This window comes from Neodiprion lecontei, chromosome 6 (genome assembly GCF_021901455.1).
Source record: "Neodiprion lecontei isolate iyNeoLeco1 chromosome 6, iyNeoLeco1.1, whole genome shotgun sequence".
Lineage (NCBI taxonomy): Eukaryota > Metazoa > Arthropoda > Insecta > Hymenoptera > Diprionidae > Neodiprion > Neodiprion lecontei.
In genome coordinates this window covers 31,348,253-31,366,643 of record NC_060265.1, presented here as the reverse complement: position 1 = coordinate 31,366,643, position 18,391 = coordinate 31,348,253, and the positions used below count along the sequence as shown (strand labels likewise).

Sequence of the window (18,391 nt, the reverse complement as noted above, 5' to 3'; positions counted from 1 at the left end):
TGTAAGGAATCAGGTGCGCTCGATAAAGGACTATTTTTCGTACAAGGTCGCGCATCACGCCATTTCATGTCACGGTAATTCATGGTGAACCTCACGAAGTAATACTAACTTCGTGGTGAACCTATAGCGCACGCGCATGCACGCGTACAAATTACATTACCTCAATACAACGTTGACAATTACGGAACAAACGTAGCGGGTCACGCCTCACGTTGACTCGGATCGTTTCATGAATTCAATAAAATGTACAGCTGTTCGGTTATGGGGCTTAAGAATCGTGGTGGGACCTGCAGAGGGAAATGTATTCACATTTCCATTATGCGTCGACTGAAGAATTCAATCAACGTTTCATGTATAACATTCTAATCTACTTCAGAATCTCAAACAGTTTTGAATCGACCGACTGCTGTGACGTCAACTAGCCGACCTTTTCGATTGGTTCTTCCGAAGGGCTGCGCCGTAGCACACTCACTGAATATGCCTTCGATGCGAGCCGAGCACGGTCTTACATACAGGTCTGGTAACTCCGGCACTTTTGAGTGGTAGGGGGTGTCACCGTTAGTGAGGCACACGGTCTTGTTTCCTATCTATCCGCTAGGGGCGCCATTGGCCCGGGGTATAATAGATATAGATATATACCGATAAGATGACCTGCTCATCGAAGTTTTTCACAGTTCATAACTCAGTGTAAAGTGTGTAAACGGTGTAAAAAATGCAGGATTGTTGATTCCGAAAAATCAGCTGTTCGGATCTGATTTATGATTGGCTCACCCCGAGGGGGCAGCGCTGCAGACGGCGAAGACGAAAACCACGGTTTTGCCTCATTATCTGAGTCATTCCCCACCCTACTAGTTTCCGGACCTGTATGTAAGACCGTGGAGCCGAGAAATAGCGTCATAATACCTATAGTGGGGTCTTTCCGTACAATCCGTTCCAAAAAGCTAGTTCGAGTAAACGAGAATTCAATGTATTCTTGCAGCGCTTTTACAGCGCCTATGTCAACCGTGGTCACAGTGTTGGTGGTTTAACTTTTTGCAGATGCTTTACGCTACTCTGACGAACGCATGCGCGACGCCATAAACCAGACAAAATTTCTCTCGGTTCGCTGCCTCTCTGTGCCGTAGAATAGCAAGCGTACTTGTTAGATTATAGTTCAGTGTGCAACACCTAATTGCATACAGTGTTGGCAGCTACCAGAGTTGGCGCTTCTATCGCAAACGACTGACGGTATGCATGTCGGTATGTTTGCATTTGTACATACATTCAATGTACGTGTATGTAATATACAAAGTAGAGAATTTGTCACGGGCTTAACTCGAGTGTGATGGGAGAAGGCATTTTTTCGGCCTCTCGATACATAGTAATTGGCAACTGTTAACGTTTATCGGATTTTCTTCGACAGTGAAACATTTACTGAGCCATAATTCCTTGTGATAATGGAAGGATGTACCTTGAACACGGTAAGTATTCACGTCAATAAATATGTTGTTAGATCCCGTCTAAACAAACATTATTACTTGTTTTTGAATAATAATAACAATGGTGCGAGGAATAATAATAACGAATTATTTATGTCACTTTGTCACGGTGGGGGTTGATGATGGATGGGGTGGGGGCGGGATCTGATAAAGGCCCATGCCGTGGAACGTAGGGCCGAGGCGTTAGTCAACGAGAGGAGGTATGAGGAGGCTGCGAGGTGCCACGAACAGGCTGCCCAGCTATTTTCTGAAGTCCAGATAAAGATACAGTTGCCTAACCTTGACAACGTACGGAATTTCGAGGTTGGGGAATCGACCCGATGTTTGAACCCCTTGACAAGGCCATCTCAATTACACACTGCTATTGAATCCATCCAGCTGCAACGAGATTACCATCGCAAACAGGCAGCATTTGTCAGGTAATCTAATTCGCCCATGCAATATACATTATGCATGTATGTAGAATTGTTTTAAGCTTCACAATTTCTATACGTCCTAATATTATTTTTACGCACATTGGAGTTTTATTATACTGAAGCTTGGTAGCAATGGTTATAGCATTGTTAGGAGGTTATTGTTCCCCATCTCACCGTAAACCCTTATCAATTGACTATAGTTGCTCAAGTAATCGTAATTTTTCGTAAATTTGTTCAGTCGAGCTGTAACTTTCGGAAGCTTCTAGTTTTGAATTTGAAAGCGATTCGATATATCTGAACACTTCGATTACTTTTACAGAATGCAGCAGGTTCAATACGAAGAGTACAAAGCAGCATTGGAAACACACGAAAAAGAACTGCTGTCTAATCAGATTGCGAAGCACTCTGCAAATTTGAGTTCGAGGAACTTTGTCACCGTCGACAAAGATGACAAGTTTCTTCATCAAGCTATCGACAGAGCAATGGATGAACAAGACAGTTTGATAGACCTAATATTGACACCGCAAAATGAAACCATACCGGTAAAACGTCCAAAAGATTCAGCTGTTGTGCTAGAAGAACTGCGAACAGTCAACAGCCAGTTGCGACTGTTAATCGGAACACTATTGAACCAGCTCGACTCTAGTCAACAACAGATTAAAGTACTCACTGAACAATTGAGAGCAGCGACAGCCCCTGACAAGGAGTCCCTCCACTCAAACACTGAAGATAGTTCAATAAGTCTTGCCCCATTGCCGCCGCTTGCCCCGTTGGAAATGCCGTCCTTTGACTTTGCCACTTCGTAATAGGGAAAATATTGCATCTTGGATGTGCTTAATATTTATCTCTTTAAAATCAGTCAAATTTTTGTCACAGTAAGAGGAAACAAGTATCAAGTGATAATCTCACAATAGTATTAAATATTTAAGTAACATGTGTACCAGTTTCGTTTTTTCTTTAATTTTACCACTTTGACCATCCGAAAAATACAAGTGTTGTAAAGGTTCAATTACTTACTTTGCTGAGGTAACAGTCAGTGGCGTACATAGTTGAAACACTGTTTAAGGCTTTACTGTGCATATACATATATTGGACAGGGTGCCCAGAATCCGGGAAAACCGAGAATAATCAGAGAATTTCGTCTATTGGGCAAAGTCAGGGAATTATGATGGAGAACGGTGAAAAACGTAATTTTTTATAAATAGTTTTCAATTTCAACTATGCTTCGTAAATTCAGCTAAGCTAACATTCGGAAATGATATTGTTCAATTTGTAATTATTTATGTGAAACGAAACCCCACTGTTCTTGAATCCAAATTTATATATTTCAGGTGCATAATTTCTGGAGCTTTTGGTCATAAAAGCCAACTAAAGTGACCTAAGGTTTATAGAAAAAGATCAGGGAATTTTTAATTTTTCGACGGGAAAAGTCAGGGAAAAGTCTAGAATTTTATTTGAGCAAAATTGTCGCTACCCTGTTGGAGTTTAAAAAATCAGTGTAGCGTGGTTGCAAATTTCCTGAGACATGCTTCTCGCACCTTAAGATATTCATAATGTCTTCTTTTTTAATTCGTGGCTATATCCCCTTAGGGCAAGTGCTAATGATTTGTTGCTTCACAAAACTTTCACAAGAATATTGAATACTCAGCATGGACTACAGTTAATCAATTGCAATGGCATTAGACAAGAATGCAATAATATGGTTATAGCTCCGAGTATGAATGCTGGACATAAGGGATATAAGTCTACCTGCATAAGATTGTGTGGGACTTTGCTTAATTATTTTGAACATTTTAAGTCGACAGTTTTCAACTTTCTCAAAGAACTCAAATCACACTGATTTGCATGTGTATATATACATACATATATCAGTGCCCGGGATGCCTCGCGAATCGTGCATGAAACCAATGTTAGAACTATACAATTTATGGACAAAGCTGGAGACCCCCCACCTCCCGAGTTTTCAGACCTGTAAGTACGATCGTGCTCTAGACTGATCTGTACCATCGGTGAAAAAGTAGTCTATGCCTGGAATAGCGTCCAGTATGGCTGTCAATGATAATTTACAATAACGTGACTGTGTAACACTTAATATTCGTTCGAAAAAAGATGAATTGATTGCAGCAAGTGAAATCACTATAATCAAAGAATACTTTGCTTTACTTTATAGCATTTCTGTAGACCGTTAATTCAAAACTTCTGTGAATGGTCGTAGCCTAACCTAGATTATAAACGTTATAAGCCGCATTTTGTGAAGTATTTAAACAAAATAACGTATTTATACATTTTTTTACTTGGATATAATTGAAATGTCCGACGACGAGGACCTTGTTTATGTAAAAAAGCAAAAAACTGTGCATTATGGATCCCTTGAGGAAGCTGAACGTGCCCGGCTCACAGCTACATCTGCAGAATCTTCAGATGAGGAAAGAGATCATAATAGGAGTCCATCAGATACGCCAACAACTGCTGCTGCCCTGGGAAATGTGCACATATCAAATGAATACATGGAACTTGAAGATGAGATGTCTAAAGACAGGCAAGCTTTGCTCGAAGAATTTGAGCGGAGAAAAAAAGCCAGGCAGATTAATGTTTCCACCGATGATTCGGAAGTGAAAAACAATCTGCGCCAATTAGGGGAACCAATTTGTTTGTTTGGTGAAGGCCCAGCAGACAGAAGGTCCAGGTTGAGAGAATTATTGGCTAGCTTAGGTGAAGACGCTATTAAAAAAAAACATGAGGACGAGGAGCGGCCATTGCATCAGACAGAACGAGATGCGGAATCAACTTGGTACCACGAAGGACCAGATTCCCTTCAAATTGCCCGCTCGTGGATAGCATGTAAGTATCAAAACGTATTGATTCAAATCAAAAGTTTGCACTGTAACAGTTATGTTTTTTTTTTTAGCGTATTCACTTCCCAGGGCAAGAGATCGGCTTGAAAAATCTAGAGAAGAATTAGAGCTTCCAGGGGCTACACGTACTGCACGTCGGCAGGAACTTCTGAAAAAATTACAGGCTCTCAGCATTTATTGCTCCCAAATTGGAGACAGCCGTCCCATATCATTTTGCCAATTCAGTCCGAATTCAAAATTACTGGCAACATCTTCCTGGTCTGGGCTTTGCAAAATTTGGTCTGTACCTGAATGCTCAATTGCCAGAACCCTCAGGGGCCATACCTGTAATGTAAGTTGTATTGTTTTCCATCCGAATGCAACACTCACTGAAGACATGCTGGGAGAAAATGCGTCGCCTACATGTGTTCTAGCAAGTTGTGCTTCAGACGGTAATTATTGACATGGTGAAGGACATGTATTGTTGACTCATGAAGAAATGCATCTATTTTGTAATTCGATAGCAGATTTTTTTATAGCTCACCAGAAATCTGTTCACATCAAAATTACACTGCTTATTCACATGAGAAAGTATTGCTCATTTGCATGCATAAATTCATCTATGCATTCTTAAATCGGTCATATTATCAGTCAGTGATTGACTTGCTCATACTTACAGAGTGGATGCTCAGCTTCTTAACTATAAGATTGTATTATGACTGGTCTGTTGCTTAGCTGATTTATCTATATAGTCATCTCTATCTTTATGTTCTCCTAGGAAGTGTTAAGCTGTGGGGTGGAGGCAAAAGTGAAGAGCCGTTAGCAGAAGTTGAAGGTCATGAGCCCCATAGAGTATCAAGGATTGCATTTCATCCATCGGGTCGCTTTTTAGGAACCTGTTGCCACGATGCTTCTTGGCGACTGTGGGATCTGGAACAACAAGCTGAAGTTTTGCATCAAGAGGGTCATGCCAAGGCAGTACATTGTATAAGGTTGATACTATTATATAGTTTTACTATTCTTGAAGAAATTTTTTCAGTCGATCTTGATGTGGTGACAGAAACAATGGTTGACTGAATGGTTTTTTTTTCACAGTTTCCAATGTGACGGCAGCGTTGTTGCTACGGGAGGCCATGATTCCTTTGGCAGAGTTTGGGACCTGAGAACAGGCCGCTGTATCATGTTTATGGAGGGTCATTTGAAATCTATTTTCGGAGTTGATTTTTCGCCTAATGGTTTTCACCTGGCTACTGCAAGCGAGGATAATTCGTGCAAAATATGGGATTTACGAAAAAGATCGTGTATTTACACTATACCGGCACACACCAATTTATTATCAGACGTGAAGTATCAGCGTACTGAAGGGCAGTATTTGGTCACGGCGTCGTATGACAATACTGCGAAAATTTGGTCCAACAAAACGTGGCAACCGTTGAAGACATTGCCAGGACATGATGGCAAAGTAATGTGCTGCGACGTTTCTCCTGACCACAAATTTATAGTCACAAGCTCATATGATAGAACATTTAAGCTCTGGGCACCTGAAAACATGTGAAATAAAAAGAAAATATTTGCTATAAATCCTGTAAATGCCCATTGTCTTTAGTGAAAATTTTCAGTGACTGTTTCTCCTGTTGTAAGTAGAATCGACTGAACAGAGAGACACGGGTTACCATGTTGAGGAAATTAAATCTATGACTGTTGAAAATTCATGATAAAACATTGTTTTATCGTTGTACTGCTGTACGGGTAACAATGTTTGTGGTGTATTCTGTATGATTTGCAGTATCAAACGATGTGGTGAGTATATTTAGAGCGCTGAATACTATTTCTGAGATGGAAAATTTTATAATTTGATAATCAGAGTTGCAGGCGATCAAACGTGCACGACAGAGGATAGAAGGCAGGCTTAATTGCAGGCAACCTCAGCTAGAAGCTGGTGACATGCGTCATTTTTAACAACAAAAACGTGCGATTTTCTCAGAAACATCTATAATCAATCCATTTGTATAACGCCGAATCAGCTTAATTTGGCCGAATGAAATTAATACAAATAAACACCTATATTTATCTTTCAGAGATCAATATTTTAATATTTTGAAGTTAGTGACCATAAACGAACTAGTTTGATTATATTTCCTCAGCTGTAAAACCTACAATGTTCTAGAGGCCTTTGTTGAAGTCCGGAGAATTCAATTTCTGACAAAAAGCTCTTGAAAGACGACTCTAAGTAGACAAATTTTCGACCTCCAAAACATCGCGGAACGTTGAAGGCCACTACTGAATTTTTGAAAAATGCTGGACATTCCCATCGCTTCGTTCAACTATATGGCGACATGATTTTCCCAGACAAATCCGTTGTGCACATGCTCAACTCGCTGCGAACGGCGGATCGAAGACTATTGTTTTTTCGAATTTCTTGCATGTCAAGTGATCCTCGCGATGAACCCCCGACCTTCACCTTCTCAGGCAACAATCGTCGCTCTGGCGCGTCAAAGAATTAATTCCAGCATTTTTAAAAAGTACAAAACATTTCACCTAAACTGCAGAGGGCCTTACTTTTTTTGGGCAAAACATTTTTGAGGTTAGCTTTACTTTTTTTTCACTTTTCGACCAAAAAATTTTTGGTCCCGGAGTTGGTTTGTATGGCCCTTTCCCGACTAATTGGACCCCCAGGAACTGAAAAAACGCAGCGAAAAGAGCGTGGGAGCAACAGGAGAGAAATTACGAAGGAAAGAGCAGCTGCTGAAAAATGTCGAAAACACAGGTTTTCGTTTTTTGGCTGTAACTTTTGATGCGTTGATCGCAGCGTATTGGGACTGCGCCCAATCGACTTCTCTCGCAGAATCACGTCGGAATAGTGCATGAAAGAATTTATTCCAGGACTTTTCAAAATCGCCAAAATTTTCGACAAAAATGCAAAGGGGTTAGCCTTACTTTTTTTTCACTTTTCGACCAAAAAATTTTTGGTCCCGGAGTTGGTTTGTATGGCCCTTTCCCGACTAATTGGACCCCCAGGAACTGAAAAAACGCAGCGAAAAGAGCGTGGGAGCAACAGGAGAGAAATTACGAAGGAAAAAGCAGCTGCTGAAAAATGTCGAAAACACAGGTTTTCGTTTTTTGGCTGTAACTTTTGATGCGTTGATCGCAGCGTATTGGGACTGCGCCCAATCGACTTCTCTCGCAGAATCACGTCGGAATAGTGCATGAAAGAATTTATTCCAGGACTTTTCAAAATCGCCAAAATTTTCGACAAAAATGCAAAGGGGTTAGCCTTACTTTTTTTTCACTTTTCGACCAAAAAATTTTTGGTCCCGGAGTTGGTTTGTATGGCCCTTTCCCGACTAATTGGACCCCCAGGAACTGAAAAAACGCAGCGAAAAGAGCGTGGGAGCAACAGGAGAGAAATTACGAAGGAAAGAGCAGCTGCTGAAAAATGTCGAAAACACAGGTTTTCGTTTTTTGGCTGTAACTTTTGATGCGTTGATCGCAGCGTATTGGGACTGCGCCCAATCGACTTCTCTCGCAGAATCACGTTGGAATAGTGCATGAAAGAATTTATTCCAGCACTTTTCAAAATCGCCAAAATTTTCGACAAAAATGCAAAGGGGTTAGCCTTACTTTTTTTTCACTTTTCGACCAAAAAATTTTTGGTCCCAGATTCGGTTTGTATGACCCTTTCCCGACTAATTGGACCCCCAGGAACTGAAAAAACGCAGCGAAAAGAGCGTGGGAGCAACAGGAGAGAAATTACGAAGGAAAAAGCAGCTGCTGAAAAATGTCGAAAACACAGGTTTTCGTTTTTTGGCTGTAACTTTTGATGCGTTGATCGCAGCGTATTGGAACTGCGCCCAATCGACTTCTCTCGCAAAATCACGTCGGAATAGTGCATGAAAGAATTTATTCCAGCACTTTTGAAAATCGCCGAAATTTTCGACAAAAATGCAAAGGGGTTAGCCTTACTTTTTTTTCACTTTTCGATCAAAAAATTTTTGGTCCCGGAGTTGGTTTGTATGGCCCTTTCCCGACTAATTGGACCCCCAGGAACTGAAAAAACGCAGCGAAAAGAGCGTGGGAGCACCAGGAGAGAAATTACGAAGGAACAAGCAGCTGCTGAACAATGTCGAAAACACAGGTTTTCGTTTTTTGGCTGTAACTTTTGATGCGTTGATCGCAGCGTATTGGGACTGCGCCCAATCGACTTCTCCCGCAAAATCACGTCGGAATAGTGCATGAAAGAATTTATTCCAGCACTTTTCAAAATCGCCAAAATTTTCGACAAAAATGCAAAAGCCTTACTTTTTTTTCACTTTTCGATCAAAAAATTTTTGGTCCCGTATTCGGTTTGTGTGATCCTTTCCCGACTAATTGGACCCCCAGGAACTGAAAACACGCAGCGAAAAGAGCGTGGGAGCAACAGGAGAGAAATTACGAAGGAAAAAGCAGCTGCTGAAAAATGTCGAAAACACAGGTTTTCGTTTTTTGGCTGTAACTTTTGATGCGTTGATCGCAGCGTATTGGGACTGCGCCCAATCGACTTCTCTCGCAGAATCACGTCGGAATAGTGCATGAAAGAATTTATTCCAGGACTTTTCAAAATCGCCAAAATTTTCGACAAAAATGCAAAGGGGTTAGCCTTACTTTTTTTTCACTTTTCGACCAAAAAATTTTTGGTCCCGGAGTTGGTTTGTATGGCCCTTTCCCGACTAATTGGACCCCCAGGAACTGAAAAAACGCAGCGAAAAGAGCGTGGGAGCAACAGGAGAGAAATTACGAAGGAAAGAGCAGCTGCTGAAAAATGTTGAAAACACAGGTTTTCGTTTTTTGGCTGTAACTTTTGATGCGTTGATCGCAGCGTATTGGGACTGCGCCCAATCGACTTCTTTCGCAAAATCACGTCGGAATAGTGCATGAAAGAATTTATTCCAGCACTTTCAAAATCGCCGAAATTTTCGACAAAAATGCAAAGGGGTTAGCCTTACTTTTTTTTCACTTTTCGACGAAAAAATTTTTGGTCCCAGATTCGGTTTGTATGACCCTTTCCCGACTAATTGGACCCCCAGGAACTGAAAAAACGCAGCGAAAAGAGCGTGGGAGCAACAGGAGAGAAATTACGAAGGAAAAAGCAGCTGCTGAAAAATGTCGAAAACACAGGTTTTCGTTTTTTGGCTGTTACTTTTGATGCGTTGATCGCAGCGTATTGGGACTGCGCTTAATCGACTCCTCTCGCAAAATTAAGTTGGAATAGTGCTACAATTAATTTATTCCAGTAATTTTCAAATATCTCTATTATTCTTACTAAAAATCCGACTCTTACTGGTTCCACCAAAAAACATTTTGTCTCAGAATCGATTCTTATCTTTCCCTTTCCAGACCTGTCGGACCCTGCGGAGTACGAAACAGAGATATAGAACAGCAGGCCACCACCAGTTGAGAAAATACAACAGAAATACAGTCAATACGGTCTTTTTTTCTCATTTGTTAAACTTGTGTCAGACTGATATATCCGGATTGTCCAATACTGTCATGGACATTACTATTAAAGATTAGAAAAAAAGAAAAAAGAATACTGATTGTTCGTTTATTCTGTTACAGGTTACGTAAAATAGAGACAATCCAATATCATGCAGCTTATATTGTATATTGCAGAGGCGTGTTGCACTCATTCGCAGGCCGAAACCTTAGCTGCATTTCAAAACTGAGATAATATTCATCTCAGTTACAGTTTTCTGGTACAGTTTCTTTCATATTCACTTAATGACAATGTATATTGCATACTCATATAGGTACACCCGTAAGATTCAGATTTCTTACGTAATGCTCAATCAAATTTTTGCAGTCCTCTTTATCTTTCACTTAAATTCTGATTGTTAATTTGTGAAATTACTACACAGTGACACACAAACATTTGTATTTTAATAAGGCATGTTAAATAAATGAAAATTTTTAGCTGTGAATTTGTCATTTTTCTTCTCCACCTTTTCGAAATCCCTCTCCAAATTCCATACATATCGGCCTTAACTTCTAATCCGTTGTTCATAGGATAAACCGGGCTTTTTTCCAATTTCTGAGGACAAATCGGACCCTGGGAAACGCAAAATAAATATGTAAAACAGCAAAGGATCAACAGCTCAAGAAATGATAAGAAATTTCCACGTTTTTCGGCTGTACCACTTTCTCCGCTGCGCGCAGGGTATTCCATAGAGCTTGTCTATACGCTCCATGAATAGCTGTTCGAGATATATGACAATAATCTAATTCATTCTCATCATACTAGAATCGTAATACATGTAATTCATTGAAATGAATCATATGGTGATATCTGTTTTATCGTTGTTTATTGTTCAGAAGTAAGGCCCTGGACGCACGGTAATATTTTCAGTACGGACTATGCGGTAATAAACGCAGGCAAAGATTTATTAATTATCCACGAGTTCACGATTCTGGAATAATGAGAATGAATTTTGGACGTTATTTTCATGCCTCGCAAAACTGCTACCGTTTTATTCGATTCCCTTCTCCCTGATTGAATTTCTCCGTTCGTTCACACTTCCAATCAACAATTCTACGTGTTTCAATTTTTACAATAATAAACGCAATCGAGAACCACTGACTCAACCACGTAGTTTAGTCTCGCGGCATTTTGCCGTTGCGTCAATCTGGAACCCGTGAAAATCCAGCCTAATGATCAACGAATTAGCTGTAATTGTCGCTAAATTATAGAGTACGTAGTATAGGCATGTAATAAGCGCATGCTTATTTCATTATGACCAGAACAATGTTAATAAATCTATTCCAAGTTGATAAGATGATTGATTGATCTTGTGTACGCTTCGTTGCAAATCTTTGGTACCATTGTTGCGCATACGCCTCATTCGTTGTAAATATACTTATAAAAATATAACAATTTCCCTACTTATAATACCTACGCTGCAATTTTCATTAGCTGCTAGACTGTACACACTTATGTGATACGCTATTTTACAATATTCTATCATACAAAATATACGTAGACTCTCTACTTTATACATTAAAATCTGACATCTAGTTTGTAACTTGTCTTAGCTTTTCTGGTAGTAGTATGTAATCTACAACCCTTCAACTGCTAGATATAAATCAAACAACGAAAAATATCTCGCTTTGAAACGAAATTCTTCCACGTTCATGTCATTCTAATCATAATCGCCTTTTTGTTTTCGAATTTGTCAAACTTCAGTCCTCAAATCTTATTTTCGTGATTTTATTAAAGTTGTAAGAACACAATTTGCAATCAAGTACTGACCGATCGCTTTTTTTTTAAAAGATAACTTTGAATGAATTCAACGAATCGTCGTATGTAGACCCTAAGATTCCAAGCGTTGCCGTGCCGATATCGCCAACGGTCAGCAGTCACAACGTAATGAGGTTCATCAGGGCCCAAGATTATTCATGCGTCCTGGAGAGGAAGTGACTCGTGCACGAATGTTCGTGTCCCATTTTCAGCAAAATCGGAGGCCGCGTGACCGTCACCATGCAGGATCCACTTTGTCGTCAGAAGACCGTCAACACCGACAGGGCCTCGAGCGTGAATGCGTGCCGTGGAAATGCCGACCTGCAGTATTGAAAATGGGCATGGTAATTAAATACTACCGCGATAAAGATCAAGACAATATTATAAATGTGCACGTTTTTTCACGAGCATATAATTACGTAGGCGGATATATTTCTGTACGAACCTCTGCGCCTAAGCCGAATCTGAAGCCATCCGCGAATCTGCTGCTGGCATTGTGGAAGACGCAAGCGCTATCAACCTGACGCTGGAAGTGCGCCGCACTCCGACTGTCCTCCGTGACGATAACTTCGGTGTGACTACTGCCGTATCGGTGAATGTGGTTTATAGCTTCTTCCAAGTCCGAAACAACCTCGATGGTGCACTCGAGGGCACCGTATTCCGTCTTCATGCTCTTTGCAGCCGGTGGACCAAACGTCAGCTGCTGTCGAAGCCTCGGCCCCGAGTTGATCTTGACCTATAGGTACATCGTTGAGTTTAGAAAAATCCAACAAAATCATGGAGGATTTTAGATGAACTTCAGGGGAAGCAAACTCGTTTACTCACTCCTTCCTTTTGGAGCATGTTGCAAACATCAGCGAAGAATGTGCCATTTAAGTGCTCCTCGTGTATCAGGAGCGTTTCCATAGCATTGCAGGCCGCCGGATAGTCGCACTTGGAGTCACGAACTATCTTCAACGCTTTTTCAATGTCGGCATCCTTGTCAACGTACACGTGGCATATCCCTTCAGCGTGTCCCAGAACTGGAATGTGCTTAGACTGTTCCTGGATGCTTCTGACAAGCTCGGAACTCCCCCTGGGAATAATGAGATCAATATGCTTTTCCATGGAGAGAAGGTCGCCTATTTCCTCACGGGTTGAAACCAGAGAAATCGCGTTCGACGCCCCGACAGTGTTTAAGGCCTCCTTGACGAGCTCTATGAGGTACTTGTTGCTGTGAGCCGCCTCTTTCCCACCTTTGAGTAGCAGCCCGTTCGCACTAGACATCGCTAGAGCTGCGACTTGCGGTAAACTGTCAGGTCGTGATTCGAATATGACAAGAAGAACACCAATAGGGACAGTGATCTGCTTCAATTCCAGTCCTTCGGCAAGCTTGGTTCTCCGCAAAACCCTACCAACGTTCTGATGGGAGCTGTCGGCTATCTGACGCAGACCGGCGCTCAACGATTTCAACTTTGATGGTGTCAGGGACAGTCGCGAGAGCAACGGTTTCGCCACCCCGGACTTTTGCGCCTCTTCCAAGTCTTTGTTATTCGCATCCAATATGTCACCTTGCCTTGACTCGAGCAGATTTGCCAGAGTATTTATAGCGCTGGCTCTTTCCTCCGGGCGCAGAGACTGCATGACTCGACTTCCAGTCCGGGCTGGAAGATGAGTAGGTATAACATGATAGAACGTGATGGAAAGAGCGAATAGTAATTGCGAACGCGCAGTTAAAAGAGACCGCCATGAGACTTACCGTTTTCCGCGACGACTTCGACAGGCGCCGACGGTCCGCTGGTGTCCGTGAAAAAGGTGCCGATCTTCCGACCCGCCATTATACTCTTGATCGCTTTCTCCTGCGTCCCGTTGCATATTACCACCGAAACGCCCCGGTCCAGCGCCCACGTCGCCGCGTTTACCTTGGAGTCCATGCCACCGGTTCCGACCTTGGACTTCTGTCCGAATTTAATATTGCCCCTCTGGTCGGAACTGAAGGTACGCAGCAGTTTAGCACCGTCTTGCCATGGTGGTAGATTATAAATTCCATCCACGTCGCTCATCAGGATCAAAAGATCCGCTTGTACCTCCGCCGCCAACATCGCCGCCAGGGAATCATTGTCCTTGATCGAGATCCCTCTCCGACCTCCGGAGCCGGCGACTTCCTCGTCGGCTTGAGGCGGTGGAGAAACGGCATCGTTCGTATTTATAATCGGCACTATGTTCAGACTGATCAGCTCGCTAAGTGTGCTGAAAAGATTCTTGCGAGTCTCTTCGTTGTAAAAATCGGGCTTGGTAACGAGTACTTGAGCCAGCTTCACTCCGTATTGTGCGAACATGGCATCGTAGAGGGACATTAGCCCGGACTGTCCGACTGCAGCAGCCGCTCGAGGCTCCAGCAGCGTACCTGAAAGAGGCGAACTTGATTGCCGGAATCTCCGCGGAGACTTATGGCTATTTGTAGAAAAAACATCTGGAGATCACAAGTGTCTCACAATCAGACCATAAAGCGATGTTCATGTACAGGCCAGGATTTCCGCTTACCGAAAATCAAAAAACTATTTCATCCTGGTCTATAAATGAGGTAAGTGTATGAAATATGAATAAGTACGTTGTGTGGTTTCAGAGATGCAAAGAAATGAAATCTGCGTATACTGTACGATTGATCAAGCGAATGTCGAATTCCCTCGTTTCTGACGTCACATAATTCAGTATATTTGTTCCTACTCCACTGCTCTGTCATATAGGTCAAATACTACATCACATGGAGTCTACAAGCTTGTTTAAGATCTGATTCAATTGTACAGTAGACGCAGTTTTTATAGCACGACTGTGGTCAACATCTGTAAGTCTATGGCACACACGTGCCATGGCTCAATTACGGGCTTAAAAATATTCTTGTAAATACATAAGGTAATGCGTTTGCCCTCTGCGAGTTAAAAAAAAAACTGCTTTCGTTAGTTTTTGGTCAGATTTCTGTTCTCTTAACTAACCCTGTCAGCTTCTATCGTTTATTGTACAAGTACTTCTTATCATCGTGATTCGATCTGATAATATTTAAGATCCCACATTGGTAACAGTCATAGATAATTCCTGTCGGTTCTCTATCAGCAACCAACAGCTCTGCATAAATATTTATCACTTGATTCAATGGTATCCGATTTACCTGTAATTGGTTTTTCTAAGGTTCTATTGCTTTTCGACGGATCTCAAACCACGTCTAGCTGGAAAATAAGTAGTAATTCATATCAGCTGTTAATGCTCGTCAACTTCAGCATACGTATCGTATGAACGCGACAGAAGAGGAACAATAAATTGACCAGGACTAATGATAAGAATGAGTACCCTGATATCGTCTCGCACAAATTAGTCATTTTATGTCAAACCGCACACTCTCGAAACAATCAGCTTTTCAAAATTTTATTAAAGTTCGTGAATAGGTACCTACATTGTCTTTGAGCCAAACGAATTCCCACAGTTTTTTCGATTTAGTATCGATATTTGCGATTAGAAAAAAAAAAAAAAAAAAATGGCAAAACAATCGCGCACGGTAACGTACAACCTCTCATAACTCCGGATATATTCATCGTAGAGGATTCGGATGAAGATCATTCTGAGGCTAATAAAAATGCACTCCAATGTGTGTACACCAGCTACCCTTTCCTCAGAATCAAACATGTTCTTTCATTGGTATAAATATTAAAGTAGATATTTCACCATAATCTTCACTACCAAAAATTCTGAAAAAAAATTCCAGCTTGTTCCTCGTACAATTTACAATAGAACCTGAAATTTCGACGATGAAGAATTTCATTAGCTTCAAAGTGAGCTCCATCCGGAAACTGCAAGATAAATAGGTCCGGAGACATGTGTGTTTAAATATCATCGTGCGCAATTGTTTTGCTGTTTTTATTGGCGACCCCGTGTAACTCCAAAAATACCGACACTCAAAAATCCAAGAAAATTAGAGGAATCCTCTCGAGGCAAAGACAACATATCGAAATTTGGATATATCGATAGAAATTTAACCCCAAAAGCGTGCAGCTAATTGACGTGGGATGACTGACATATATGATTATATCGCTTCTATTAATGCTTGATTGTTCAAAGTTCGGAAAATTGGAATGTATAACGCATTGTATGCACGAAACTTACGCTAAGTCCCTTAATTAAGGAACATGAGAAATTGCTTGGATTCCTAATCAATTGTCATCTATCCCATACCCACCTTATCTCGTTGGTTTACCATCATCACGTATAAATTGTGTATCGAATATTTCTTGCATCGTAGCTATTGTATTGACAGTTACTGACGTCAGCGCAATGGAACTGACCGGGGCATGATAAGAGAAAACAAAGAGAGGAAAAAATAAAAGTAGATGGTACCTGCGTGCTCCCGAGTGTGATCTGCGGGACTCAACGTCTCGCGCATCGAGAGGGACATGAGAAGTTCCTGGGTCAGCTTTTGCTTTCCGAAAGCTACAGCTCCACTGGTTACCATGATGCACTCACGTCCCTCATTCTGACACTCAGCTACTTGTTCGACGATCGAAGCCAAGCGACCTAGAGCCAGGCCATGCTCGTCTTCTCGAGTTATTACCGCGCTTCCCAACTTGACGACCAAACGTCGCGCGTATTTCAACTGGCTACGGTCCGTGAACGTTGCTCTTCTCGGCCTGTCCGAAGTCTGAAGAGCTCGTCGCATGCCCGCAATCTGACTACCCTGTATCGACAATTTGTATTTGACTTATATTGCGCATGAAAATCTGACATAAATAAATCATTCTAAGTGCAAGTTTGTATCTGTGGTTTCTTTGGGATGTAGCACAGAATCTCCCAACGGAGGTGAGATGCTGTTATAAATTTTTATCATGGACCCTCGGTGAATAAGCATCTAAGCAGAAAAATGTTATTCGAAGTATTTAAAGACGACGAAGATTTGATATTATCCGTCAAAGCAGCGAATTATGCTCGTAGAGCACCAGTGATTGACTTTCAGCCTTGGTCTCGTGCAACCGTGCTCCCTCTACTTCGACAAATGAATCTATTGTGATACAACCGTTTCTTGAGCTCCATTTCAATACTTCGATTCTCCAAAAAGGGTTACTTACGGGTTGAGCATGTGATAACCACAACCCCGTCGAAGATGAGGCCAGACGAGTGTAGCGATACTTCATGGGACTGAGTGCCGCCCTCGCGAACCTGGTTAAGCGACCCGTGTACATTTTCCTGATGTGGATTTGTGCAGATGATATTATTAGTGCCCTATGCAACAGTTTGTAATGAGAACCTCACAATATGCACGATTCGATAGCGGCACCAAACAACAACGGACTGAAGAACAACTCCGCGCTCTGAAATCTCTCCGCGGAGCGAATCTTGCGGCAAAACTTTCCGCTATCGGTGAAGACAGACTAGTGTCACACTAGGAGGGAGGGGAGGGATATATCGATGCATGATTCTTCTTTCTCTTTCCGTATCTTAGTCCGCCTATCTCTGTCTGATTGGTTCACCCTCCCCCGCTCCTATACAGACATATATACACACACACATATATATATACATATATATACTTCGTAAAGGGAACTTGGACAGATGTGCAAGGGCGCGCAAAGTCCGGACATGCTTTTCTGCAGTAAAACGAGTGACGCCAAGGGTCACGGCCTTTGATCTCGGAAAAATAAGCTTAGGCGGTCGATGTGCGTTATCTGCACTGTAGCACTTACGTGTACGGTAAACTTTTTGAACGGTCAACTATGAGCTGGCTTACTCATTTGCATGCGGTAGCTTACTCATAATCAGCTGCTGCTTCCAGGTATATGCGGTAGACGAACAAATTAGGGAAGGATTCCCTTCGGAAAGACCTCTAGCGGGTCGGATACCTATCCGATTTTCGGTTGGTGTCTCTTGGAACTGGTGAATCATTCTGGAAAACAATGAGCAACAACAGGGAACACTATACGCTGCGCTTGTATCGTATAGAGGATAGAAATGCCATTACTTGTGATACGGAAGTTATCATTGTAGTGTTTTGCTGAATATTATATTGGTAGAAATTCTTGAATAAAGCATGTCTTATTAAAACCTAACAAGACTGATCGAAATTTCCTTCGACTAGCGATTCAAACCGACTATCGTTTTAGGAAAATTGACTGCGGTAGCAATTGTGGCTACTTTGTTCCCACAACACCTCTAATCATATTCTATTAGTTTAACCCTGAGCAAATGGGTTCGGTGATTTTGATATTCTCCTGCGGCCGAGATTTTAATGTAACATCTTTCAAGTTCTTTACCGACCTTCGTTCGTTATCTGCATATACTCTTGAGCTAAAGTTTCCATCAAATATCTGTCAGATATGAAACTTTTTACGACCAGCAGACAAAAAATACGAGGGTATTTAATCTTCGTGGAAA

The 18,391-nt window shown here is 41.6% G+C and overlaps 3 protein-coding genes across 4 annotated transcripts; 2 read left to right on the top strand and 1 right to left on the bottom strand.

Annotated features, from left to right (window-relative positions):
- Positions 1–1,220: 1,220 nt before the first annotated feature.
- LOC107225282 (nuclear receptor-binding factor 2) lies at positions 1,221–2,834 on the top strand. The gene is made up of 4 exons (XM_015665694.2): positions 1,221–1,239; positions 1,403–1,460; positions 1,632–1,897; positions 2,214–2,834. Exons 2-4 carry the CDS (start codon positions 1,437–1,439, stop codon positions 2,698–2,700), a joined length of 777 nt encoding a protein of 258 aa, XP_015521180.1. The 5' UTR covers positions 1,221–1,239; positions 1,403–1,436; the 3' UTR covers positions 2,701–2,834.
- Positions 2,835–2,984: 150 nt separating this feature from the next.
- On the top strand, positions 2,985–6,807 carry LOC107225310 (U4/U6 small nuclear ribonucleoprotein Prp4). 2 transcript variants are annotated; one of them, XR_006905139.1, is made up of 5 exons: positions 2,985–4,735; positions 4,803–5,180; positions 5,507–5,720; positions 5,824–6,528; positions 6,593–6,807. XR_006905139.1 is itself a non-coding variant. In XM_015665734.2 (4 exons), exons 1-4 carry the CDS (start codon positions 4,204–4,206, stop codon positions 6,281–6,283), a joined length of 1,584 nt encoding a protein of 527 aa, XP_015521220.1. In that variant the 5' UTR covers positions 2,985–4,203; the 3' UTR covers positions 6,284–6,807. The 2 variants fall into 2 exon arrangements, 1 of the variants encoding a protein (XP_015521220.1); XM_015665734.2 differs by having other exon boundaries at positions 5,824–6,807.
- Positions 6,808–10,295: 3,488 nt separating this feature from the next.
- LOC107225286 (delta-1-pyrroline-5-carboxylate synthase) lies at positions 10,296–17,396 on the bottom strand. Its single transcript, XM_015665702.2, has 6 exons — positions 17,089–17,396; positions 16,364–16,700; positions 13,737–14,384; positions 12,824–13,641; positions 12,444–12,734; positions 10,296–12,319 (listed from the first exon to the last, which is right to left on the bottom strand). Exons 1-6 carry the CDS (start codon positions 17,200–17,202, stop codon positions 12,155–12,157), a joined length of 2,373 nt encoding a protein of 790 aa, XP_015521188.2. The 5' UTR covers positions 17,203–17,396; the 3' UTR covers positions 10,296–12,154.
- Between the last annotated feature and the right edge of the window lie 995 nt (positions 17,397–18,391).

What these genes read in the sequence shown, in the direction of transcription:
- LOC107225286 (XM_015665702.2), bottom strand. Translation starts at nt 17,202, where the DNA reads ATGTACACGGGTCGCTTAACCAGGTTCGCGAGGGCGGCACTCAGTCCC. An exon ending in GGTTATCACATGCTCAACCC is followed by an intron (nt 16,701 to 17,088) that starts GTAAGTAACCCT and finishes TTGTCGATACAG; the next exon opens with GGTAGTCAGATTGCGGGCAT. An exon ending in CGAAGTCGTCGCGGAAAACG is followed by an intron (nt 13,642 to 13,736) that starts GTAAGTCTCATG and finishes CTCATCTTCCAG; the next exon opens with CCCGGACTGGAAGTCGAGTC.
- LOC107225282 (XM_015665694.2), top strand. Translation starts at nt 1,437, where the DNA reads ATGGAAGGATGTACCTTGAACACG. An exon ending in AAGGATGTACCTTGAACACG is followed by an intron (nt 1,461 to 1,631) that starts GTAAGTATTCAC and finishes GATCTGATAAAG; the next exon opens with GCCCATGCCGTGGAACGTAG. An exon ending in AAACAGGCAGCATTTGTCAG is followed by an intron (nt 1,898 to 2,213) that starts GTAATCTAATTC and finishes TTACTTTTACAG; the next exon opens with AATGCAGCAGGTTCAATACG.
- LOC107225310 (XM_015665734.2), top strand. Translation starts at nt 4,204, where the DNA reads ATGTCCGACGACGAGGACCTTGTTTATGTAAAAAAGCAAAAAACTGTG. An exon ending in AGCAAGTTGTGCTTCAGACG is followed by an intron (nt 5,181 to 5,506) that starts GTAATTATTGAC and finishes ATGTTCTCCTAG; the next exon opens with GAAGTGTTAAGCTGTGGGGT. An exon ending in AAGGCAGTACATTGTATAAG is followed by an intron (nt 5,721 to 5,823) that starts GTTGATACTATT and finishes TTTTTTTCACAG; the next exon opens with TTTCCAATGTGACGGCAGCG.